General features: G+C 42.8%; 3 protein-coding genes across 64 annotated transcripts in view; 1 reads left to right on the forward strand and 2 right to left on the reverse strand.

Moving 5' to 3' along the window:
- The window catches only part of LOC118384038 (neurocalcin-delta A), a 78,902-nt gene extending 65,752 nt beyond the window's left edge, over positions 1–13,150 (forward strand). For 2 of the 13 annotated variants that reach the window (XM_052469093.1, XM_052469094.1), the window contains exons 3-4: positions 7,425–7,530; positions 7,675–13,150. In XM_052469093.1, the coding sequence (XP_052325053.1) occupies positions 7,425–7,530; positions 7,675–7,769 (201 nt within the window). In that variant the 3' untranslated portion in view covers positions 7,770–13,150. The remainder of the gene's footprint in view (positions 1–7,424; positions 7,531–7,674) is intronic. The other 11 variants (XR_008069607.1, XR_008069602.1, XR_008069608.1 and 8 more) reach the window with 11 other exon arrangements.
- A 3,846-nt stretch (positions 13,151–16,996) lies between these two features.
- On the reverse strand, positions 16,997–18,668 carry LOC118375102 (uncharacterized). 50 transcript variants are annotated; one of them, XM_052469080.1, is made up of 8 exons: positions 18,479–18,612; positions 18,162–18,428; positions 18,045–18,111; positions 17,878–17,994; positions 17,561–17,802; positions 17,419–17,468; positions 17,252–17,326; positions 16,998–17,134 (listed from the first exon to the last, which is right to left on the reverse strand). In XM_052469080.1, exons 1-8 carry the CDS (start codon positions 18,586–18,588, stop codon positions 17,037–17,039), a joined length of 1,026 nt encoding a protein of 341 aa, XP_052325040.1. In that variant the 5' UTR covers positions 18,589–18,612; the 3' UTR covers positions 16,998–17,036. The 50 variants fall into 50 exon arrangements, 29 of the variants coding, with proteins under 29 accessions (XP_052325033.1, XP_052325034.1, XP_052325022.1 ...); XM_052469071.1 differs by having other exon boundaries at positions 17,252–17,276; positions 17,327–17,468; XR_008069587.1 differs by lacking the exons at positions 17,561–17,802; positions 17,878–17,994 and adding an exon at positions 17,828–17,877 and having other exon boundaries at positions 16,997–17,134; positions 17,302–17,376; positions 17,419–17,560; ... (1 more) ...; positions 18,304–18,428; positions 18,479–18,618.
- A 5,276-nt stretch (positions 18,669–23,944) lies between these two features.
- grhl2b (grainyhead-like transcription factor 2b) overlaps positions 23,945–26,697 on the reverse strand; it is a 70,249-nt gene continuing 67,496 nt past the window's right edge. Inside the window, exon 16 of the mRNA XM_052469056.1 lies at positions 23,945–24,884. Within this exon, the coding sequence (XP_052325016.1) occupies positions 24,770–24,884 (115 nt within the window). The 3' untranslated portion in view covers positions 23,945–24,769. The remainder of the gene's footprint in view (positions 24,885–26,697) is intronic.

Consider the following 26,697-nt stretch of genomic DNA (forward strand, 5'->3'; position numbering starts at 1 on the left):
GTTTGGTACACATCTGGAGCTTGAAGGTTTAGAGGCCATGACTATTTTTATGAATGTGTCGAGAGATACAGGATCAAAAACCTTGAGTGTCTCCATTGATGGCAGGTCCTGGCAGACTCAGGACAACTGCACTTTGGAGAAATACGCAGATTCAAAGAGGAATCCGTAATTTGCCTACTAATGATCATGATTTTCGTCTAAGAAGTTCATGAATTCATCACTGCTGAAGTGAAAGCCATCCTCTCTTGGGGAATGTTGCTTTTTAGTTACTTTGCAACTGCATCAAAACTTTTTTTAGGATTGTTCTAATTTTCTTGAGCAGCAGTGTGTCACGCCTTGGTCTTAGTATTTTGTGTTTTCTTTAATTATTTGGTTAGGCCAGGGTGTGACATGGGTTTATGTTGTTGTACTTCGTATTGGGGTTTTTGTATTATTGGGATTGCGGGGGTGTTGTATGGGCTTGGCTGCCTGAGGCAGTTCTCAATCAGAGTCAGGTGATTCTCGTTGTCTCTGATTGGGAACCGTATTTAGGTAGCCTGGTTTCGCTTTGTATTTCGTGGGTGATTGTTCCTGTCTCTGTGTAGTTTCACCAGATAGGCTGTAATTAGATTTCACGTTCCGTTTGTTGTTTTGTAATAGTTATTTCATGTATCGCGATCCTTCATTAAAGATCATGAGTAACCACCACGCTGCATTTCGGTTCGAATCTCTTTTGACAAACGAAGAACGCCGTTACACAGTGAGGGCTCTTCGATATTGTACGGTACTGTTTTTCCAAACTAGTCAGAAGACTTCCAGTTTGGTGGAAGCTTGCTTTTCTGTACATCAGGGAGATCATTTCTTGTGACAAATGTGTTTTGTTTTAGGGGTGCTACTGCATCTAAGGTATTATGCAAAGTTAAACATATATCTTCAGTTAGGTGTCCTCAAGCACCGGAGAGGGAGTATACGTGACAGATCCTTGGTTGGGATCTTTTTCACCTTTATTTAACCAGGTAGGCAAGTTGAGAACAAGTTCTCATTTACAATCGCGACCTGGCCAAGATAAAGCAAAGCAGTTCGACACATACAACGAGACAGAGTTACACATGGAGTAAAACAAACATACAGTCAATAATACAGGACACCAATACAGGACACCAGTCTCATTATTATTACGTCACCATTGTTACAGGCACCAGCGTCTCATCAGACTCACCTTCCTGATTACCTTCCCTATAACTGTCACTCCCTTTGGTTCTTTCCTTAGGCGTTATTGGCTCTGTTTCGGTTTCATGTCTGTATGCTTTTTGTGTTTCTTGTTTTATTCCACCTTAGTTTGTGGTCCTTCTGTGGCTCAGTTGGTAGAGCATGGCGCTTGTAACGCCAGGGTTGTGGGTTCGATTCTCGGGACCACCCATACGTAGAATGTATGCACACATGACTGTAAGTCGCTTTGGATAAAAGCGTCAGCTAAATGGCATATATTATATTATTATTATATTACAGTATAAACAAGTCTATATACGATGTGAGCAAATGAGGTGAGAAGGGAGGTAAAGGCAAAAAAGGCCATGGTGGCAAAGTAAATACAATATAGCAAGTAAAACACTGAAATGGTAGTTTTGCAATGGAAGAATGTGCAAAGTAGAAATAAAAATAATGGGGAACGTACTAAAATGGTGGTCCAATAGTCCAGGATTACGAGGAAAACATTTAGATCCACAATATCTATTCCATGTGACAAAACTAGATCCAGGGTATGACTGTGGCAGTGAGTACATCCGGAGACATGTTGGACATAACCCACTGAGTCGATGATGGCTTCGAAAGCCTTTGGAGTGGGTCTGTGGACTTTGTGAATACTGAAGTCACCAAAAATGTGAATATTATCTACCGTGACTACAAGGTCTGATAGGAATTCAGGGAACACAGTGAGGAACACTGTATATGGCCCAGAAGGCTTGTATACAGTAACTAAAAAAAGCGATTGAGTATGCTGCATAGATTTCATGACTAGCAGCTCAAAAGACGAAAACACAGTCATTTCTATTTTATTATTGACATTTGCTGTAGTTAGCAACACCTCCACCTTTGCGGGATGTGCGGGGGATATGGTCAATAGTGTAACCAGGAGGAGAGTCCTCATTTAACAGAGTAAATTCATCAAGCTTGAGCCATGCTTCAGTCAAGCCAATCACATCAAGATTATGATCAGTGACTGCTGACTGCCTTAGACGTGAGGGATCTAACAGTAGGCTACTTACTGTTAGATCCCTCACTTCCAAGGGAGGTATCACAATCTCTTTCAATAATGACAGGAATGTAGAAGGTCTTCACTCCAGTGAGATTGCTTAGGTGAATATCACAATGTTTAGTTTTGCCCTGCCTAGATCGAGGCACAGACACGGTCTCAATGAGGATAGCTGAGATGACTACACTGACTGTGCTAGTGGCAGACTCCACTAAACTGGCAGGCTGGCTAATAGCCTGTTGCCTGGCCTTGAACTGGGTAGATCCTTCTGAAACTAGGAGGATTCCCCATGAACTAGGTAGATGGTGACGACAGATATGGCATCTCTGCTTTCTTGCTCCTAAGCTATTTTAGTTTTTTTGTGTGTTACTTCTTACATTATTAGCCAAGGAAATCTTTTGTGTTTATTACCTACAGACGGAAAAAACGTTGGGATATCAGAGCGGCGGTAACTCACCAGCATTACGACCAGGAATACAACTTTCCTGAATTGGATCCTTGGTTCGTACCCCCCAGGGCAATAGAACTTATTCCAGCTCCAAACCACCGCTGGCGAAGAAGATGTATTCAGAGTGGACTTCTAGTCCAACTCAGGAGGCGTGCATGCCATCCACAGATTCCAAGTATATTAATCGCTAATGTTCAGTCTCTGTATAATAAAGTAGACGAGCTCAGGATGATGATCTCCTTCTTGAGAGACATCAGGGAATTTAATTTACTCTGTTGTTGAAAAAGCCATATCTCAGACTGGCCAATAAAACGAAAAGATGAACTTCTAGTGTCCCACCTGGCCAACATCCAGTGAAATTGCAGAGCGTGAAATTCAAATTACAAAAATCTTAATATTAAACATTCATGACAATACAAGTGTCATACATAATTTAAAAGCTTCACTTCTTGTTAATCCTGCCGCTTTGTCAGATTTCAAAAAGGCTTCACGAAAGTCAGCAATAGCGATAAAATAAATCACTCACCTTTGAAGATTTTCATCTGGTTGCAATCACAAGGGTCCCAACTGCATAACAAATGGTCCTTTTGTTCGATAAAGTCCTTCTTTATATCCCAAAAAGTCAGTTTCATTGGCGCGCTTGACTCAGTAATCCACCGGTTTCCCTCGTTCAAAATGCATACAAATTAATCCCGTAAATTATCAATAAACTTCTTCCAAACATATCAAACAACATTCCAAATCAATCTTCAGGTAGCGTAATATGTAAATAAATGATAAAATGTAAGATGGAGAATACCGGAGAGCATTACCGGAGATAAATAACGTACACACCCTCACCAGAACACGCAACAAACACGACAGACAAAATGGGAGCCACTTACTAAAACTACCAATTCTAGCTCATTTTTCCCAAAACAAGCCTGAAACTCTTTCTAAAGACTGTTGATATCTAGTGGAAGCCCTAGGAGCTGCAATCTGGGAGGTATTCCATTTATATTCCCATTGACAGCCATAGAAAACAGGGGTGAGCTGAAAAAGAACATTCTGGAGGGAGTGTCCTGGGGTTTTTGCCTGCCATATCAGTTATGTTATACTCACAGACATTATTTTAACAGATTTGGAAACTCTTTTAACAGATTTGGAAATTCTATCCAATACAATATAAAAATCAGTCGTTTCCAGCTACAATAGTCATTTACAATATTAACAATGTCTACACTGTATTTCTGATCAATTTGATGTTATTTTAATGGACTAAAATGTGTTTTTCTTACAAAAACAAGGACACTTCTAAGTGACCCCAAACTTTTGAACGGTAGTGTAGATTCACCTAGAACTGGGTAGATTCACCTGGAACAAGGTACAGCCCCCTGGACAGTGGTAGATTCACCTAGAACTGGGTAGATTCACCTGGAACAAGGTACAGGCCCCTGGACAGTGGTAGATTCACCTAGAACTGGGTAGATTCACCTGGAACAAGGTACAGGCCCCTGGAACTTGGTAGATTCCCTTGGAACTGGGTAGATTCACCTGGAACAAGGTACAGCCCCCTGGAACTTGGTAGATTCCCTTGGAACTGGGTAGATTCACCTGGAACAAGGTACAGGCCCCTGGACAGTGGTAGATTCACCTAGAACTGGGTAGAGTCACCTGGAACAAGGTAGAGACCCTGGAACTTGGTAGATTCCCCTGTAACTGGGTAGATTCCCCTCTAACTAGGTACATTTACCCTGAACTAGGCACAGCACACAATACTCTATTAGAGAAGACAAATCATCACTTGAGATCCTATAGAATGAGAGCATTTATGGGCTACAGTATTCCCTCCAAGCCTCTACGAGATCCTATAGAATGAGAGTATTTATGGGCTACAGTATTCCCTCCAAGCCTCTATGTGTAGGGTTAGGGTTAGGGGTATATGTAAGGGGGGACAACAGGTACTTCAGGTCTCAGGCATGGAGACATCACTTTCTGAGTCTGACTGATACCTCCACAAGCTATCCATCATCAGCTAGACACAGAAGACGGTTAGGGTGAGATAGACACAGCAGAGCCTTACTCTTATCTAAGCTGCCCGACACAAAAGCTCCATTGAAGTCCTGATAGACAGCAGTTCCTTCGTAAGCTGACCAATGGTGGAAAAAGTACCCAACTGTCATACTTGAGTAAATGTAAAGATGCCTTAATAAAAAATGACTTGATTAAAAGTAAAAGTTACCCAGTAAAATACTACTTGAGTAACATTATTTGGTTTCAAATATACTTAAGTATCAAAGCTAAATGTAAAAGTATAAATCATTTCTAAAACCTTATATTAAGCAAACCAGATGGCCACATTTTCCTGTTTTTTTTATTTATGGGTAGCCAAGCGCACACTCCAACATTGAGACATAATTTACAAACTAAGCAAGTGTGTTTAGTGAGTAACCAGATCAGAGGCAGTAGGGATGACCAGGTATGTTCTCTGTTTAGTGAGTCCTCCAGATCAGAGGCAGTAGAGATGACCAGGGATGTTCTCTGTTTAGTGAGTCTTCCAGATCAGAGGCAGTAGAGATGACCAGGGATGTTCTCTGTATGTTCTCTGTTTAGTGAGTCCTCCAGATCAGAGGCAGTAGGGATGACCAGGTATGTTCTCTGTTTAGTGAGTCCTCCAGATCAGAGGCAGTAGAGATGACCAGGGATGTTCTCTGTTTAGTGAGTCTTCCAGATCAGAGGCAGTAGAGATGACCAGGGATGTTCTCTGTTTAGTGAGTCCTCCAGATCAGAGGCAGTAGAGATGACCAGGGATGTTCTCTGTTTAGTGAGTCCTCCAGATCAGAGGCAGTAGAGATGACCAGGGATGTTCTCTGTTTAGTGAGTCCTCCAGATCAGAGGCAGTAGAGATGACCAGGGATGTTCTCTGTTTAGTGAGTCCTCCAGATCAGAGGCAGTAGGGATGATCAGGGATATTCTCTTAATAAGTGTGTGAATTGGACCAATTTCCTGTCCTGCTAAGCATTCCAAGTACTTTTGGATGTCAGTGAAAAGGTATGGAGTAAAAAGTACATAATTTTCTTTATGAATGTAATAAAGTAAAAGTAGTCAAAAATATAAATAGTAAAGTACAGATACCCCAAAAACCTGCTTCTGACTGAAGCACTTTAACACTGCTGGGAAATGTTCACATTACAACAACAGCACACGGGGGGAGTTTTCCTAGCCACCTTGCTTCTACATCTGCATTGCTTGCTGTTTGGGGTTTTAGGCTGGGTTTCTGTTCAGCACTTTGTGACATCTGCTGATGTAGAAAGGGCTTCATATATACATTGGATTGACAGCCCTGCAGTAAATGGACTGGTTAGGAAGCAGGTAAACCAATGTCAGTGATCACTGCCTGTATCATTAGTAGGCAGAGTTAATCAATATCACTTCATGTCTGTCACATTCTATCACGTAATATCACTTAGATCTATCAGGTCAACTAAGTTAGAGACGAATAGAGTCATCTCACTAACACTGGATGTATTTGCCACTTGTGAGACAGGCTCATCTCCTCAGTCTGAGACAGAGTGAGACAGGCTCAGCTTCTCAGTGTAAGACAGTGAGAGACAGGCTCATCTCCTTATTCTAAGATATTGTGAGACAGGCTCATCTCATCAGTGTAAGACAGAGTGAGACAGAGAGGGAGTTACAGAGAGAGTGACAGAGAGAGAGAAAGTTACAGAGACAGACAGAGAGCGAGACAGAGAGAGAGAGTTAGAGAGAGAGACAGAGAGAGTTACAGAGAGAGTTACAGAGAGCGAGACTGAGAGAGAGAGAGAGAGAGTTACAGAGAGAGACAGAGAGAGTTACAGAGAGAGTTACAGAGACAGACAGAGAGAGAGAGTTACAGAGAGAGTTACAGAGAGCGAGACAGAGAGAGAGAGACAGAGAGAGTTACAGAGAGCGAGACAGAGAGAGAGAGAGTTACAGAGACAGGCAGAGAGAGAGAGAGTTACAGAGAGAGATTCAGAGAGAGAGAGACAGACAAAGAGAGAGAGAGACTCCATATCTACTGGGTGAAATTCCACAGTGTGCCATCACAGCAGCAATATTTTTGACCTGTTGCCACGAGAAAAGGGCAACCAGTGAAGAACAAACACCATTGTAAATACAACCCATATTTATGCTTATTCATTTTATCTTGTGTCCTTTAACTATTTGTACATTGTATATATATATATAATATGACATTTGTAATGTCTTTACTGTTTTGAAACTTCTGTATGTGTAATGTTTACTGTTAATTTTTGTTGTTTTTCACTTTATATATTCACTTTGTATGTTGTCTACCTCACTTGCTTTGGCAATGTTAACACATGTTTCCCATGCCAATAAAGCCCTTGAATTGAATTGAATTGAATTGAGAGAGACAGAGAGAGACAGAGAGAGAGAGAGAGAGACAGAGAGAGAGAGACGGAGAGAGAGACAGAGAGAGAGAGACGGAGAGAGAGACAGAGAGAGACCGAGAGAGACTGAGAGAAAGGGAGAGTGTGACAGTGAGGCATAGAGAGAGAAGGTTTAGCAGGTGTGCCTATAAAGTTGTATTTTAATCTGTACTTCCAACAGCTAGTAATTAGATACCAAGGCAGAGAAGTTCTCTGCAGCCCTGCCATTTCTCAGAGATCTGTTTTGTCTGGTGAACTAGCTCAGGTTATAACATAAGATCATGTAATGTGGAGGTTGGCTTCTCATACGCCCTCTCTCTATACCTGTCTCCAGGCGATCTACAAGATGGTTTCCTCTGTCATGAAAATGCCGGAGGATGAGTCGACACCTGAGAAACGCACAGACAAAATCTTCAGGCAGATGGACACAAATCGTGATGGTAAGTACCTAGCTATCAAATTTCAATTCACTCCCAAATCCTTCTCCAGGCCTTATCCACTTCCTCCCTGTTTCCATCCTACTGTCTGTGCACCAACTGCCACCAACTGACACTAACTGTCATTTTACTCATTGTGTTCTTCAGGTAAACTGTCTCTGGAGGAGTTTGTTGAGGGAGCAAAGAACGATCCGTCTATCGTGCGGCTGCTGCAGTGTGATCCCAGCAGCGTAGGGCAGTAGAACAACGTACTGTCTGCAGGCATCTAGTATTATTTATTCAGGTCAAAGCATTCTCCTTCAATCACCCAGTAGTGACTAACTGTACAACAGATCGACATCGAGCAGATCAAAATGGACCCAAGCAGAGGAGCCACATACTGGACCACCACATACTAGACCACCACATACTTGAGCATCACATACTGGACCATCACATATTGGCCATTACATACTGCACCATCACATACTAGACCATCACATACTGGACAATCACATACTGCAGCATCACATATTGCACCATCACATACTGGACCATTATACTAGACCATCACATACTAGACCATCACATACTAGACCACCACATACTGCACCATCACATATTGCACCATCACATACTGGACCATTATACTAGACCATCACATACTGGACATGCACATACTGGACCATCACATACTGCACCATCACATATTGCACCATCACATACTGGACCATTATACTAGACCATCACATACTAGACCATCACATACTAGACCACCACATACTGCACCATCACATACTGGACATGCACATACTGGACCATCACATACTGGACCATCACATACTAGACCATCACATACTGGACAATCACATACTGCACCATCACATATTGCACCATCACATACTGGACCATTATACTAGACCATCACATACTAGACCATCACATACTAGACCATCACATACTAGACCACCACATACTGCACCATCACATACTGGACATGCACATACTGGACCATCACATACTAGACCATCACATACTTGACCATCACATACTAGACCATCACATACTGGACCATCACATACTGGACTATTATACTGGACCATCACATACTGGACCATCACATACTGGACCATCACATACTGAACCATCACATACTAGACCATCACATACTGGACCATCACATACTGCGCCATCACATACTAGACCATCACATACTGGACCATCACATACTGGACCATCACATACTGGACTATTATACTGGACCATCACATACTGGACCATCACATACTAGACCATCACATACTTGGCCAACACATACTAGACCATCACATACTGAACCATCACATACTGGACCATCACATACTGGACCATTACATACTGGACCATTATACTGGACCATTATACTGGACCATCACATACTGGACCATCGCAAACTGCACCATCACATGCTGGGCCATCACCTACTAGACCATCACATACTGGACCATCACATACTGGACCATCACATACTAGACCATCACATACTAGACCACCACATACTGCACCATCACATACTGGACCATCACATACTGGACCATCACATACTAGACCATCACATACTGGACCATCACATACTAGACCATCACATACTTGACCAACACATACTAGACCATCACATACTGAACCATCACATACTGGACCATCACATACTGGACCATTACATACTGGACCATTATACTGGACCATTATACTGGACCATCACATACTGGACCATCGCAAACTGCACCATCACATGCTGGGCCATCACCTACTAGACCATCACATACTGGACCATCACATACTGGACCATCACATACTAGACCATCACATACTAGACCACCACATACTGCACCATCACATACTGGACCATCACATACTGGACCATCACATACTAGACAATCACATACTGGACCATCACATACTAGACCATCACATACTTGACCAACACATACTAGACCATCACATACTGAACCATCACATACTGGACCATCACATACTGGACCATTACATACTGGACCATTATACTGGACCATTATACTGGACCATCACATACTGGACCATCGCAAACTGCACCATCACATGCTGGGCCATCACCTACTAGACCATCACATACTGGACCATCACATACTGGACCATCACATCCTAGACCATCACATACTAGACCACCACATACTGCACCATCACATACTGGACCATCACATACTGCACCATCACATACTGGACCATTGCATACTGCACCATCACATACTGGACCATCACATACTGGACCATCACATACTGGACCATTATACTGGACCATCACATACTGGACCATCACCTACTGGAACATTATAATGGACCATCACATACTGCACCATCACATACTGGACCATTATACTGGACCATCACATACTGGACCATCACTTACTGGAACATTATACTAGACCATCACATACTGGACCATCACATACTAGACCATCACATACTAGACCACCACATACTGCACCATCGCATACTGGACCGGACCATCACATACTGGACCATCACATACTGGATCATCACATACTGGACCATCACATACTCGACCATCACATACTAGACCACCACATACTGCACCATCGCATACTGGACCGGACCATCACATATTGCACCATCACATACTGGACCATCACATACTGCACCATCACATACTGGACCATCACATACTAGACCATCACATACTGGACCATCACATACTGCACCATCACATACTAGACCATCACATACTAGACCAACACATACTGCACCATCACATACTGGACCGGACCATCACACACTGGACCATTATACTGGACCATCACATACTGGACCATCACATACTAGACCATCACATACTGGGCCATCACATACTGCACCATCACATACTGGACCATCACATACTAGACCATCACATACTGGACCATCACATACTAGACCATCACATACTGGGCCATCACATACTGGACCATCACATACTGCACCATCACATACTGGACCATCACATACTAGACCATCACATACTGGGCCATCATAGACATTCATTGTATTCTAATGGTTACAGTTAGGATCAAGGTTTACTATTTTGATCCAAGATCAGTGGTGAAGTGCTGTTTCTACTTAAAGCCAAGAAACACAATTCTGCCATGAGCAACTGAACTGAAAGGAGGGAGAAAAGTATTGGAGAAACATGACACCAGATGGAAGCTATTGATCTCCCCTACTGTAGATGGAAGCTATTGATCTCCCCTACTGTAGATGGAAGCTATTGATCTCCCCTACTGTAGATGGAAGCTATTGATCTCCCCTACTGTAGATGGAAGCTATTGATCTCCCCTACTGTAGATGGAAGCTATTGATCTACCCTACTGTAGATGGAAGCTATTGATCTCCCCTACTGTAGATGGAAGCTATTGATCTCCCCTACTGTAGATGGAAGCTATTGATCTCCCCTACTGTAGATGGAAGCTATTGATCTCCCCTACTGTAGATGGAAGCTATTGATCTCCCCTACTGTAGATGGAAGCTATTGATCTACCCTACTGTAGATGGAAGCTATTGATCTCCCCTACTGTAGATGGAAGCTATTGATCTACCCTACTGTAGATGGAAGCTATTGATCTCCCCTACTGTAGATGGAAGCTATTGATCTACCCTACTGTAGATGGAAGCTATTGATCTCCCCTACTGTAGATGGAAGCTATTGATCTACCCTACTGTAGATGGAAGCTATTGATCTCCCCTACTGTAGATGGAAGCTATTGATCTCCCCTACTGTAGATGGAAGCTATTGATCTCCCCTACTGTAGATGGAAGCTATTGATCTCCCCTACTGTAGATGGAAGCTATTGATCTCCCCTACTGTAGATGGAAGAGAGAGTGTATGAGCGAAAAGAGGTAGCTAGAAGATTTATTATAATATTTGACATTTTGCAGCAATGAAACATTTTCACTTTAAGATTTTGAATTTTAATGTTTGGAATATTTTGACTGCAAACATGATAGAATGATGTGTACAATATAATCATATTTATTGTAGGATCGTATTGAAAACAGAGAGGACCACACATGTTGCTATGCATTTATCTGTCTACATCCTCCTCTGCTTCAACAAGACTCACAGGGCAACAGCTCTCCTTTTTAGAGAAACACAAATCTATCATCATCATCTATCTCTAACACCAGTAGTGTTCACAGGTTTCAGATTACACCACACACAGTGAAATGTATGCCACTGGCTGGGTCCCTGAAATGCTTAAATATCCACACAGTGAAATGTATGCCACTGGTTGGGTCCCTGAATTTCTTAAATATCCATTGTAAGGACAATACACATGCAGACTTATCCTATCACACATTCTGTGACACGGTGTAACATATCAAGGCAGGTAACCTAGGGGCGGCAGGTAGCCTAGGGGAGGCAGGCAGCCTAGGGGCGGCAGGTAGCCTAGGGGCGGCAGGTAGCCTAGGGGAGGCTGGTAGCCTAGGGGAGGCAGGTAGCCTAGGGGAGGCTGGTAGCCTAGGGGAGGCAGGTAGCCTAGGGGCGGCAGGTAACCTAGGGGCGGCAGGTAGCCTAGGTGAGGCAGGTAGCCTAGGGGAGGCAGGTAGCCTAGGGGCGGCAGGTAGCCTAGGGAAGGCAGGTAACCTAGGGGCGGCAGGTAGCCTAGGGGCGGCAGGTAGCCTAGGGGAGGCAGGTAACCTAGAGGCGGCAGGTAGCCTAGGGGCGGCAGGTAGCCTAGGGGAGGCTGGTAGCCTAGGGGAGGCAGGTAGCCTAGGGGAGGCAGGTAGCCTAGGGGAGGCAGGTAGCCTAGGGGAGGCAGGTAACCTAGGGGAGGCAGGTAGCCTAGGGGCGGCAGGTAGCCTAGGGGAGGCAGGTAGCCTAGGGGAGGCAGGTAGCCTAGGGGAGGCAGGTAGCCTAGGGGCGGCAGGGAGCCTAGGGGCGGCAGCTAGCCTAGGGGCGGCAGGTAGCCTAGGGGAGGCTGGTAGCCTAGGGGAGGCTGGTAGCCTAGGGGCGGCAGGTAGCCTAGGGGTGAGAGCGTTTGGCCAGAAACCAAAATTTGTCATTTGAGCATTTCTCCTTTGCCAAGATAATCCACCCACCTGACAGGTGTGGCATATCAAGAAGCTGATGAAACAGCATGAACATTACCCAGGTGCACCTTATGCTAGGGACAATAAAAGGCCACTCTAAAATGTGAAGTTTTGTCACACAACACAATGCCACAGATGTCTTAAGTTGAGGAAGAGTGCAATTCAAATCAAAATTTTAATTCTCTGGCAACAGCTCTGGTGGACATTCCTGCGGTCAGCATGCCAAGCATTTCGCTACACCCTCAACAACATCTGCTAACCACGTGTATGTAACCAATAATGTTAATTTCTCTACCATAAGCCACCTCTTATGTCATTTTAAAGAATTCGGCACTATGTCCAACCGGCCTCACAACTGCAGACCATGTGTATGGCGTCGTATGGTCTGGCATAAGCTACAGACAATGAACACCAAATACATTTTATCAACGGCAATTTGAATGCACAAAAATACAGTGACGAGATCCTGAGGACCATTGTAGGGTACAAATGTATATATATCCATACCATAATATTATGTAGCGATATGAATACAGTCCCTGTCAAAAGTTTGGACACACCACCTCATTCAAGGGGTTTTTATTTATTTGGACTATTTTCTGCATTGTAGAATAATAGTGAAGACATCATCAACACTATGAAATAGCACATATGGAATCATGTTGTAACCAAAAAAACCTGTTAAACAAATACAAATATTTTTTATAATTTAGATTCTTCAAAGTAGCCACCCTTTGCCTTGATGACAGCTTTGCACACTCTTGGCATTCTCTCAACCAGCTTCACCTGGATTGCTTTTCCAACAGTATAACGACACAAGGCGAGACGCAGATGCAGACACGAGAGGCAGATGGTTTGAGCTCTGATATTTATTATAGTCCAAGGGGTAAGCAAAAGGCAGGCAAAAGGCAGGTCGGGGACAGGCAAGCGTTAATATCCATGTCAGAGTCCAAAATGGTACATGGCAGCAGGCAGGTTCAAGGTCAGGGGCAGGCAGAATGGTCAAAAGGCAGGTTGGGGACAGGCAAGCGTCAGGACAGGCAAGGGTCAGAACCAGGAGGATGAGAAAAACAGAGACTGGGAAGAACAGGAGCTGAGAGAAAAACGCTGGTTGACTTGACAATCAAGACGAACTGGCACAGACAGACAGAAAACACAGGTATAAATACACAGGGGATCATGGGGAAGATGTGTGACACCTGGAGGGGGGGGGTGGAGACAAGCACAAGGACTGGTGAAACAGATCAGTGTGGGTCAGTACCCCCCCTCTAGGGGCGCCACCTATTATCCTGCCTGGGCGCATGCCTGGTTGACCGGGGTGTCGGCGGTGGAAGTCGGCAATGAGGGCTGGGTCCAGGATGTCTCTAGCGGAGACCCAGCACCTCTCCTCCGGGCCGTAACCCTCTCAGTCATCTAGGTACTGGAAACCCCAGCCCCGTGGTCGAACACTCAGGAGGCATCTCACCATGTATGCCGGATGGCCATCGATGACACGGGGGGTGGGGTGGACCTGGAAACAGAAGGCAAAGGGCTCCCCGTCTTGCTTAAATGGCCCTTATACATGCTGGAGGTGTGTTGGGTCATTGTCCTGTTGAAAAACCAATTATAGCCCCACTAAGCCCAAACCAGATGGGATTGCGTATTGTTGCAGAATGCTGTGGTAGCCATGATGGTTAAGTGTGTCTTGAATTCTAAATATATCACTGACAGTGTCACCAACAAAGCAGCTGCACACCATCACACCTCCTCCTCCATGCTTCACTGTGGGAACCATGCGCAGATCATCCGTTCACCTACTCTGTGTCTCACAAAGACACGGCGGATGGAAACAAAAAATCTCTATTTGGACTGATCAGAACAATGGACAGATTTCCACTGGTCTAATGTCCATTGCTCATGTTTCTTGGCCCAAGACAGTCTCTTCTTATTATTGGTGTCCTTTAATAGTGGTTTCTTTGCAGCGATTCGACCATGAAGGCATGATTCATGCAGTCTTCTCCGAACAGTTGATGTTGAGATGTGGTTAAGTGTGCGAGAATTCAAGGCACACAACCAGCATGGCTACCACAGCATTCTGCAGCGATACGCCTTTCCATCTGGTTTGTGGGACTATAATTTGTTTTTACAACAGAACAGGCTGTGTAAGAACTATTTGAGCAAGAAGGAGAGTGACCTGGCCTCCACAATCACCAGAACTCAACCCAATTGAGATGATTTGGGATGAGTTAGACTACAGAGTTAAGGAAAAGCAGCCAACAAGTGCTCGGCATATGTGGGAACTCCTTCGAGACTGTTGGAAACCCATTACAGGTGAAGCTGGTTGGAGAGAATGCCAAGAGTGTGCAAAGCTGTCATCAAGGCAACGGGTGGCTACTTTGAGGAATCTAAATTATAAAAAATATTTGGATTTGTTAAACACTTTTTTTTGGTAACTACATGATTCCATATGTGTTATTTCATAGTTTTGATAACGTCTTCACTATTATTCTACATTGTAGAAAATAGTCCAAATAAATAAAAACCCCTTGAATGAGGTGGTGTGTCCAAACTTTTGACAGGGACTGTATTCATATCGCTACATAATATTATGGTATGGATATATATACATTTGTATATGTATTACTACATAATATTACGATATGTCTAGATATATATATGACCTGGCCTCAGTTGAAGTTGGAAGTTTACATACACTTAGGTTGGAGTCATTAAAACTAGTTTTTCAACCACTCCACAAATGTCTTCTTAACAAACTATAGTTTAGGCAAGTTGGTTAGGACATCTACTTTGTGCATGACACAAGTCATTTTTCCAACAATTGTTTACAGACAGATTATTTCACAAAAAATTCACTGTATCACAATTCCAGTGGGTAAGAAGTTTACATACACTAAGTTGACTGTGCCTTTAAACAGTTTGAAAAATTCCAGAAAATTATGTCATGGCTTTAGAGGTTTCTGATAGGCTGATTGACATCATTTGAGTCAATTGGAGGTGTACCTGTGGATGTATTTCAAGGCCTACCTTCAACCTCTGCCTCGTTGATCGACATCATGGGAAAATCAAAAGAAATCAGCCAAGACATCAGAAATAAGATTGTAGACCTCCACAAGTCTGGTTCATCATTGGGAGCAATTTCCAAACGTCTGAACAATAGTATGCAAGTATAAACACCATGGGACCATGCAGCCGACATAGCGCATAGGAAGGTGACGCGTTCTGTCTCCTAGAGATGAACGTACTTTGGTGTGAAAAGTGCTAATCAATCCCAGAACAACAGCAAAGGATCTTGTGAAGATGCTGGAGGAAACAGGTACGAAGTATCTATTTCCACAGTAAAACAAGTCCTATATTAACATAACCTGAAAGGCCGCTCAGCAAGGAAGAAGCCACTGCTCCAAAACCACCATAAAAAAAGCCAGACTACTGTTTGCAACTGCACATGGGCACAAAGATCATACATTTTGGAGAAATGTCCTCTGGTCTGATGAAACAAAAATGGAACTGTTTGGCCATAATGATCGTCATTCTGTTTGGAGGAAAAAGGGGGAGGCTTGCAAGCCAAAGAACACCATCCCAACCGTAAAGCACGGGGGTGGCAGCATCATGTTGTGGGGGTGCTTTGCTGCAGGAGGGACTGGTGCACTTCACAAAATAGATGGCTTCACGAGGATGGAAAATTATGTGGATATTTAGAAGCAACATCTCAAGACACCAAGTAAAAGCTTGGTCGCAAATGGGTCTTCCAAATGGACAATTACCCCAAGCATACTTCCAAAGTTGTGGCAAAATGGCTCAAGGTCAACAAAGTCAATGTATTGGAGTGGCCATCACAAAGCCCTGACCTCAATCCTATAGAAAATTTGTGGACAGAACTGAAAAAGTGTGCGAGCAAGGAGGCCTGCCAACCTGACTCAGTTACACCAGCTCTGTCAGGAGGAATGGGCCAAAATTCATCCCAAAAAATTCACCCAGCTACCCAAAACACATGACCCAAGTGAAACTATTTAAAAGCAATGCTACCAAGTACTAATTGAGTGTATGTAAACTTCTGACGCCCTGGGAATGTGATGAAAGAAATAAAAGCTGAAATAAATCATTCTCTCTACTATTATTCTGACATTTCACTTTCTTAAAATAAAGTGGTGATCCTAATTCACCTAAAACAGAGAATTTTTACTAGGAATAAATGTCAGGAATTGTGAAGAACTGAGTTTAAATGTAGTAAACGTCCAACTTCAACTGTACACATATATATATATATATATTCCAAATAACATGTGACCATATTATGTACTAAAGCACACAACGTATCCCCTTAACCCACTAAAATGCTTGAGAACAGTAGGGAACTATACCCCTGATAACTTTGGTAACCCACTCCATACGCGAATAGAGAGAAGGAGAGCTGTCTGTTCTGTCCCTGATCATGGCTTCAGGCTCTCCCAGATACCCAGGGCCAATGGAAGAATAAACCCACCACCCGCAGGGCTGGTTATTATACAGTACTGAATACATCCACCACCTGCAGTACTGAATACATCCACCACCTGCAGTACTGAATACATCCACCACCTGCAGTATTGAATACATCCACCACCTGCAGAGCTGGTTATTATACAGTACTGAATACATCCACCACCTGCAGTACTGAATACATCCACCACCTGCAGTACTGAATACATCCACCACCTGCAGTACTGAATACATCCAGCACCTGCAGTACTGAATACATCCACCACCTGCAGTACTGAATACATCCAGCACCTGCAGGGCTGGTTATTATACAGTACTGAATACATCCACCACCTGCAGTACTGAATACATCCACCACCTGCAGTACTGAATACATCCACCACCTGCAGTACTGAATACATCCACCACCTGCAGTACTGAATACATCCACCACCTGCAGGGCTGGTTATTATACAGTACTGAATACATCCACCACCTGCAGTACTGAATACATCCACCACCTGCAGAGCTGGTTATTATACAGTACTGAATAGATCCACCACCTACAGTACTGAATACATCCACCACCTGCAGTACTGAATACATCCACCACCTACAGTACTGAATACATCCACCACCTGCAGTACTGAATACATCCACCACCTGCAGTACTGAGTACATCCAGCACCTGCAGTACTGAATACATCCACCACCTGCAGTACTGAATACATCCACCACCTGCAGTGTTGAATACATCCACCACCTGCAGTACTGAATACATCCACCACCTGCAGTATTGAATACATCCACCACCTGCAGTACTGAATACATCCACCACCTGCAGGGCTGGTTATTATACAGTACTGAATACATCCACCACCTGCAGTACTGAATACATCCACCACCTGCAGTACTGAATACATCCACCACCTGCAGTACTGAATACATCCACCACTTGCAGTACTGAATACATCCACCACCTGCAGTACTGAATACATCCACCACCTGCAGGGCTGGTTATTATACAGTACTGAATACATCCACCACCTGCAGTACTGAATACATCCACCACCTGCAGTATTGAATACATCCACCACCTGCAGTACTGAATACATCCACCACCTGCAGTACTGAATACATCCACCACCTGCAGTACTGAATACATCCACCACCTGCAGTACTGAATACATCCACCACTTGCAGGGCTGGTTATTATACAGTACTGAATACATCCACCACCTGCAGTACTGAATACATCCACCACCTGCAGTACTGAATACATCCAGCACCTGCAGTACTGAATACATCCACCACCTGCAGTACTGAATACATCCACCACTTGCAGTACTGAATACATCCACCACCTGCAGTACTGAATACATCCAGCACCTGCAGTACTGAATACATCCACCACCTGCAGTACTGAATACATCCACCACCTGCAGGGCTGGTTATTATACAGTACTGAATACATCCACCACCTGCAGTACTGAATACATCCACCACCTGCAGTACTGAATACATCCAGCACCTGCAGGGCTGGTTATTATACAGTACTGAATACATCCACCACCTGCAGTACTGAATACATCCACCACCTGCAGGGCTGGTTATTATACAGTACTGAATGTTTTTTGAGTTGCTGTTAGCTATGTAAATAAGATAAGAACAGGAGGTTTGATTAAATGGTTTGAGGTACAAGACGGGAGGATTATTTTTGCATTGTAAGACCATTTCAGTCAAGTTCTTCCACACTGGTCTCGACAAACCATTTCTGTTTGGACCACTCTTTGTGCACAGGGGCATTGTTATGCTAAAACAGGAAAGGGATTTTCCCAAACTGTCGCCGCAAAGTTGGAAGGCCAGAATCGTCTGGAATGTTTGTATGCCGGAGCATTGTATGCTGTAGCATTAAGATGTCCTTTCACTCGAACTAAGGGGCCTATCCCAAACCACAAAAAGCAGCCCCAGACCATTATTCATCCTCCACCAAACTTTACAGTTGGCTCTATGCATTCGGGCAGGTAGCGTTGTCCTGGAATCCGCCAAACCCAGATTAGTCCATCGGACTGACAAATGGTGAAGCGTGACTTATATCTCCAGAGAACGCTTCTCCACTGCTCCAGAGTCCAATGGCGGCTAGCTTTACACCACTCCAGCTGACGCTTGGCATTTCCCATGGTGATCTTAGGCTTGTGTGCGGCTGTCCAGCCATGTAAACCCATTTCATTAAGCTCTCGACGAACTGTCCTTGTGCTGACGTTGCTTCCAGAAGTAGTTTGGAACTCGGTAGTGAGTGTTACGACTATTTTTAACACGCTACACGCTTCAGCACTTGGCAGTCTCGTTCTGACAGCTTGTGTGGCCTATCACTTGGCGGCTTTGCCGTTGTTGCTCGCAGAGATTTCCACTTCACAATATCAGCACTTACAGATGACCGGGGCAGCTCTAGCAGGGCAGAAATTTGATTAACTGACTCATTGGATAGGTGGCATCCTATGACGGTGCCACATTGAAAGTCACTGAGCTCATCAGTAAGGCCATTCTACTGCCAATGTTTGTCTATGGAGATTGCATGGCTATGTGCTTGATGTTATACACTTGTTAGCAATGGGTGTTGCTGAAATAGCCAAATCCACTAATTTGAAGGGGTGTCCACATACTTTTGTATATATAGTGTGTATATACAAAAATAACTGTATTGTATCAATTTATCCTATACAATTGTTATCTGTCGAACAAACTGTTTGTCATTGTATAATGTTGTAGATTTGTTATTGTTACTTTGTTGCAATATGTGTCAGAGTAGTGTCTAAATACAGAAAGTATTTATGTTTTGATTATAAAGAAATCAAATAAAATAAGATTTTGTGTACAGGTGTCTTGTTTTTTGGATAACATACAAACATAACACACTTCTCTAAGTTCCCCTCTCAACAATGCAGAAACATTACCAAGCTGATATTTCTTCACATTTTTATTCAATTGTCAACATACTGTAAGTACGTTCCAAACAACCAACAAGTGTCCATCTTCACCCCTGGAAGTACTGACGTTTTGGCTGATGGACGATCATGTAATAAGACATTGCTAACATTAAACATGTTGCTTATTGTGGCTGTTATAAAACAGAATAGTTTACAGTAAGAATAATGAAGACCAATGCAGTAATAAGTACTCAAAGGAGGCTTCCAATGAGAGGTGTCACTAATCACTGAGAAACACAATAAATAAGATAGCAGAACAGAAACAATATGAACACAGATGACTGTATGAAGCATAACCTTTCACCACCATACAGGGAAGTCATGTAGCCACAGTACAGTTGAAACCAAGGACCATTTCACATGCCAAATGGGACTAGTTAGGAGTGGAATGTTAGCACAAACAGACTTTATCTCAGGCTGCATTTGACACATGGTCCATAATGACCATCTGTAGCTGCCCACCTCTAGTCTCGGACTAAATACTTATATTTATATACAACAGTACAATACACTGAATACACCTTTCATGACTAAATACACTGAACAATATACTGAACAATACACTGAACCAAAATATAAAACGCAACATGTAGTTGTTGGTCCCATGTTTCATGAACTGAAATGAAAGATCCCAGAAATGTTCCATATCCACAAAAAGCTGATTTCTGTCTACATCCCTGTTAGTGAGCATTTCTCCTTTGCCAAGGAGATAATCCATCCATCTGACAGGTGTGGCATATCAAGTAGATGAATAAACAGCATGATAATTACACAGGTGCACTTTGTGCTGGGGACAATAAAAGGCCATTCTAAAATGTGCCGTTTTGTGACACAACACAATGCCACAGATGTCTAAAGTTTTGAAGGAGTGTGAATGCTGACTGCAGGAATGTCCACCAGAGCTGTTGCCAGAGAATTGAATGTTAATTTCTTTTCCATAAGTCGTTTTAGAGAATTTGGCAGTACATCAAACCAACCGCCAGTCCAGGACCTCCATATCCGGCTTCTTCACCTGCGGGATAATCTGAGACCAGCCACAGCTGATGAAACTGAGGAGTTCTGTCTGTAATAAAACCCTTTTGTGGGGAAAAAGTCATTCAGATTGGCTTGGCCTGGCTCCCTAGTGGGTGGGCCTGGGAGCTGTATTTGTATTTATTATGGATCCCTATTGGTTCCTGCCAAGGCAGCACCTACTCTTCCTGGGGTCCAACAAAATTAAGGCAGCTGCACCCCTGCCCAGCCACGTGAAATCCATAGATTAGGGCCTAATTTATTCATTTCAATTTCCTGATAACCTTATTTGAACTGTAACTCATTAACATATTTGAAATTGTTGCATGTTGCATTTATATTTTTGTTCAGTATACTTATATTTTCTTAAATGTATATACAACATTACAATACACTGAATAAAAAAATGCCTTTCGTGAACAAACACTCGCACTTGACTTTTCCCCTACTTTCAAGCTCTGACTCTGGACTTACTATGACTGTGATATACGGTTGCCCCACCTAGCTATCTTTAAACTTCTTGGTGACAGGGGCGCAGTATTGAGTAGCTTGGATGAATAAGGTGCCCAGAGTAAACTGCCTGCTACTCTGTCCCATATGCTCATATATGCATTTTATTAGTAGTATTGGATAGAAAACATTCTGAATTTTCTAAAACTGTTTGAATGATGTCTGTGAGTATAACAGAACTCATATGGTAGGTGAAAACCTGAGACAAATCCAACCAGGAAGTGGGAAATCTGAGGTTTGTAGTTTCATTTAAGTGATTGCCTATCCAATACGCTGTGCCTATGGGGCCAGATTGCACTTCCCAAGGCTTCCAGCGAATGTCAACAGTCTTTAGAAAGTTGATTCAGGCTTCTATTGTGGAAGGTGGTCAAATAAGAGCTGTTTCAACAAGTGGACTAGGCTGAGGCCAATCAGTTGTTCACTGCGCGGTCACCGTAATGAATACGCTATTGTCCGGTTGGAATACTATTGAAGATGTATTATAAAAATACCCTAAAGATTGATTGTAAACATCGATTGACATGTTTCTACAAACTGTAATGAAACTCTTTTGACTTTTCTGGATTTTGCGCTCAGCATTGTGCCTTTGGAATAGTGAACTAAACGCGCGAACAAAACGGAGGTATTTGGACATAAATATGGACGTAATCGAACAAAACAAACATTTCTTGTGGAAGTGGGAGTCCTGGGAGTGCATTCCAACGAAGATCAGCAAAGGTAAGTGAAGATTTATAATGCTATTTATAACTTTTGTTGACTCCACAATTTGGCGGGTAACTGTATGGCTTGCATTTGTGGCTGAATGCTGTTCTCAGATTATTGAATTTTTGCCGAAAAGCTTTTTTGAAATCGGACACTGTGGTTGGATTAACGAGAAGTGTATCTTTAAACTGGTGTAAAAAAAGCACTAACTGTAAGTCTCTCTGGATAAGAGCATAAGAACATAAGAACATTTAAATGTAAATACCCCTTTTATCAACAAGCCATGGTCATTTAGCAAAACCATGTAAAACTATACATGCTCAACATACAACAGAAAAATAATTATATTGACAGTTAATTAAAGCTCATTAGATTGGGGTCTGACAGGTTTAAGTAACATATAAAACATCCCTACACTCAGGATCCAAGGATTCTACATGTTAACCTGTTCCATTGAGGGACTAACACACTATAACTATATCATATAGGCTGTGAAGAGATCGGTTCATATTTCATCTGTCTGTAGTGTTGTGTACTCTGACTGTAGTGTTGAGTACTATGTCTGTAGGGTTGAGTACTCTGTCTGTAGGGTTGAGTACTCTGTCTGTAGGGTTGTGTACTCTGTCTGTAGGGTTGTGTACTCTGTTGAGTACTATGTCTGTAGTGTTGTGTACTATGTCTGTAGTGTTGAGTACTATGTCTGTAGTGTTGAGTACTATGTCTGTAGTGTTGTGTACTATGTCTGTAGTGTTGAGTACTATGTCTGTAGTGTTGAGTACTCTGTCTGTAGTGTTGAGTACTATGTCTGTACGGTTGTGTACTCTGTTGAGTACTATGTCTGTAGTGTTGAGTACTATGTCTGTAGTGTTGAGTACTATGTCTGTAGTGTTGAGTACTATGTATGTAGTGTTAAGTACTATGTCTGTAGTGTTGAGTACTATGTCTGTAGTGTTGAGTACTCTGTCTGTAGGGTTGTGTACTCTGTTGAGTACTATGTCTGTAGTGTTGAGTACTATGTCTGTAGTGTTGAGTACTCTGTCTGTAGTGTTGAGTACTCTGTCTGTAGTGTTGAGTACTATGTCTGTAGTGTTGAGTACTATGTCTGTAGTGTTGAGTACTATGTCTGTAGTGTTGAGTACTATGTCTGTAGTGTTGAGTACTATGTCTGTAGTGTTGAGTACTCTGTCTGTAGTGTTGAGTACTATGTCTGTAGTGTTGAGTACTATGTCTGTAGTGTTGAGTACTATGTCTGTAGTGTTGAGTACTATGTCTGTAGTGTTGTGTACTATGTCTGTAGTGTTGAGTACTCTGTCTGTAGTGTTGAGTACCCTGTCTGTAGTGTTGAGTACTATGTCTGTAGTGTTGAGTACTATGTCTGTAGTGTTGAGTACTATGTCTGTAGTGTTGTGTACTCTGTTGAGTACTATGTCTGTAGTGTTGAGTACTATGTCTGTAGTGTTGAGTACTCTGTCTGTAGTGTTGAGTACTATGTCTGTAGTGTTGAGTACTATGTCTGTAGTGTTGAGTACTATGTCTGTAGTGTTGTGTACTCTGTTGAGTACTATGTCTGTAGTGTTGAGTACTATGTCTGTAGTGTTGAGTACTATGTCTGTAGTGTTGAGTACTCTGTCTGTAGTGTTGAGTACTATGTCTGTAGTGTTGAGTACTCTGTCTGTATGTCACCTATGGCTAGAGCTTGCGTTCAATACCTCGCCTTGTGAGGATAACGGCCCTGAGCCTTTTTCTAAAATGTTTTATGTTGGAGAACACATTGGGAGGGATCTGAGACCATTCCTCTTTAGAGAATCCTTCCAGATCCTTGATATCGTTTGACTGGGTGTATGGACGGCCCCCTTCAAATCAAACCACAGGTTTTCAGTGGGTTCCAAGTCTGGAGACAAAGATGTCCATTGCTGCTGATTTTGAGGCCAATTAACCATTTCTTTGTGTATTTTGTGACCTTGAGGTTTTTGTCTTGCTGGAAGATCCTCTTGCGGCCAAGTTTCAGCCTCCTGACAGAGGCAATCAGGTTTTTTGGCTAAAATGTCCTTGTACTGGGTAAAGTTCATGATGCTGTTGACCTTAACAAGGGCTCCAGGACCAGTGGAAGGTAAATAGTCCCTAAATATCAAAGATCCACCACCATACTTTCCAGTAGGTATGAGGTTATTTTCTGCTCATACATTCTCATTTTGAAGTCTGGCCAAAGAGCTCTATTTTCATGTCATCCAACAAATGTAAACGCCTGGAGTTTGCTAAACGGCATTGGCGCTTGTATTGGAACCGGTGCTTCTGGTCCCGGTCCCTCATCGGCCCCACACTCAGTCCTCCTGTACTGTCCTGTCCCCCCGACCCTACACTCAGTCCTCCTGTACTGTCCTGTCCCCCCGACCCTACACTCAGTCCTCCTGTACTGTCCTGTCCTCCTGTACTGTCCTGTCCTCCTGTACTGTCCCCCCCGGCCTTCAGACTGTCCCCCCCCCGTCCTTCAGACATCATATTTCGGTGAGTGTCACCTTGTAGGCGTCAGCGTAGCTCTCTATGCTCAGGATGAAGGTGTCTTCATTAGAGTAATGCTCTATGATGTTGTCGTCCATGTTCACCAGGATCCTATAAGGGAGAATGGGGAGAGTTAGATGATTCCATGTTCAAAAAGATCGGACAAGGGAGAATGGGGAGAGTTAGATGATTCCATGTTCAAAAAGATCGGACAAGGGAGAATGGGGAGAGTTAGATGATTCCATGTTCAAAAAGATCGGACAAGGGAGAATGGGGAGAGTTAGCTGATTGATTGATTGATTGATTGATTGATTGACTGATTGATTGTCCTGCAAATGTTTAAACCACAACATTCACAAACACAGAGGAATACAGACATTCATGCCTGGATATTTGTCCTTCTCACACCAGTTTGAGTAAAGAACAAGACTAGAAAGTCTGGCAACACCAGCCTATTAGATTCCTTCAATTCCATGCTAATGTGGTGTTCAATAGAATACCATTCTAATGCTGTGTTCAATAGAATACCATTCTAATGCTGTGTTCAATAGAATACCATTCTAATGCTGTGTTCAATAGAATACCATTCTAATGCTGTGTTCAATAGAATACCATTCTAATGCTGTGTTCAATAGAATACCATTCTAATGCTGTGTTCAATAGAATACCATTCTAATGCTGTGTTCAATAGAATACCATTCTAATGCTGTGTTCAATAGAATACCATTCTAATGCTGTGTTCAATAGAATACCATTCTAATGCTGTGTTCAATAGAATACCATTCTAATGCTGTGCTCAATACAATTCAAAACCAATCAAATTATTATTAGTATTATTATTTGCCATATGATCCGAATACAACAGGTGTAGACTTCACCGTGAAATGTTTACTTACAGGCCCTTAACCAACAGCGCAGTTCAAGAAGAGTTAAGAAAATATTTTCCAAGTAGACTCAAATAAAAAGTAATAATAAAAAGTAAGACAATAAGAATAACAATAACGAGGCTATATACAAGGGCTACCGGTACAGAGTCTGTGTGCAGGGGTACAGGTTAGTTGAGGTAATCTGTACATGTAGGTGGGGGTGAAGTGACTATGCATAGATAATAAACAGTAGTAGTTGTGTACAAGGTGGGGGGGTCAATGTAAATTGTCTGGTGACGATTTTTATGAATTGTTCAGCAGTCTAATGGCTTGGGGGTAGAAGCTGTTGAGGAGCCTTTTGGTCCGAGACTTGGTGCTCCGGAACCTTTTGCAGTGCAGTAGCAGAGAAAACAGTCTATAACCTTGGTGACTGGAGTCTTTGACAATTTTATGGGCTTTCCTCTGACACCGCCTATTATATACAGTGGGGCAAAAAAGTATTTAGTCAGCCACCAATTGTGCAAGCTCTCCCACTTAAAAAAATGAGAGAGGCCTGTAATTTTAATCATAGATACACTTCAACTATGACAGACAAAATGAAAAAAAAAATCTAGAAAATCACATTGTAGGATTTTTAATGAATTTATTTGCAAATTATGGTGGAAAATAAGTATTTGGTCAATAACAAAAGTTTATCTCAGTACTTTGTTATATACCCTTTGTTGGCAATGACAGAGGTCAAACGTTTTCTGTAAGTCTTCTTGTTTTTTCTCCGCACTATTGGTTAGAGCCTGTAAGTAAGCATTTCACTGTAAGGTCTACTACACCTGTTGTATTCGGCGCACATGACAAATAAACTTTGATTTGATGCAACAGGTCAGGGTGCTCTCGATGGTGCAGCTGTAGAACCTTTTGATGATCTGGGAACCCATGCCAAATGTTTTCATTCTCCTGAGGGGGAATAGGCTTTATCGTGCCCTCTTCACAACTGTCTTGGAATGTTTGGACCATGATAGTTTGTTGGTGATGTGGACACCAAGGAACTTTAAACTCTCGAC

Source organism: Oncorhynchus keta, chromosome 19 (assembly GCF_023373465.1).
Source record: "Oncorhynchus keta strain PuntledgeMale-10-30-2019 chromosome 19, Oket_V2, whole genome shotgun sequence".
In the NCBI taxonomy this organism is placed as follows: Eukaryota; Metazoa; Chordata; class Actinopteri; order Salmoniformes; family Salmonidae; genus Oncorhynchus; species Oncorhynchus keta.

Coding starts and splice junctions, on each gene's coding strand:
- LOC118375102 (XM_052469058.1), bottom strand. CDS start 18,538: ATGTATTCAGTACTGTATAATAACCAGCCCTGCAGGTGGTGGATGTAT. Junction 17,586..17,652: donor GGATGTATTCAGTACTGCAG/GTGGTGGATGTA, acceptor CCAGCTCTGCAG/GTGGTGGATGTATTCAGTAC. Junction 17,135..17,251: donor GGATGTATTCAGTACTGCAG/GTGGTGGATGTA, acceptor TCAGTACTGCAG/GTGGTGGATGTATTCAGTAC.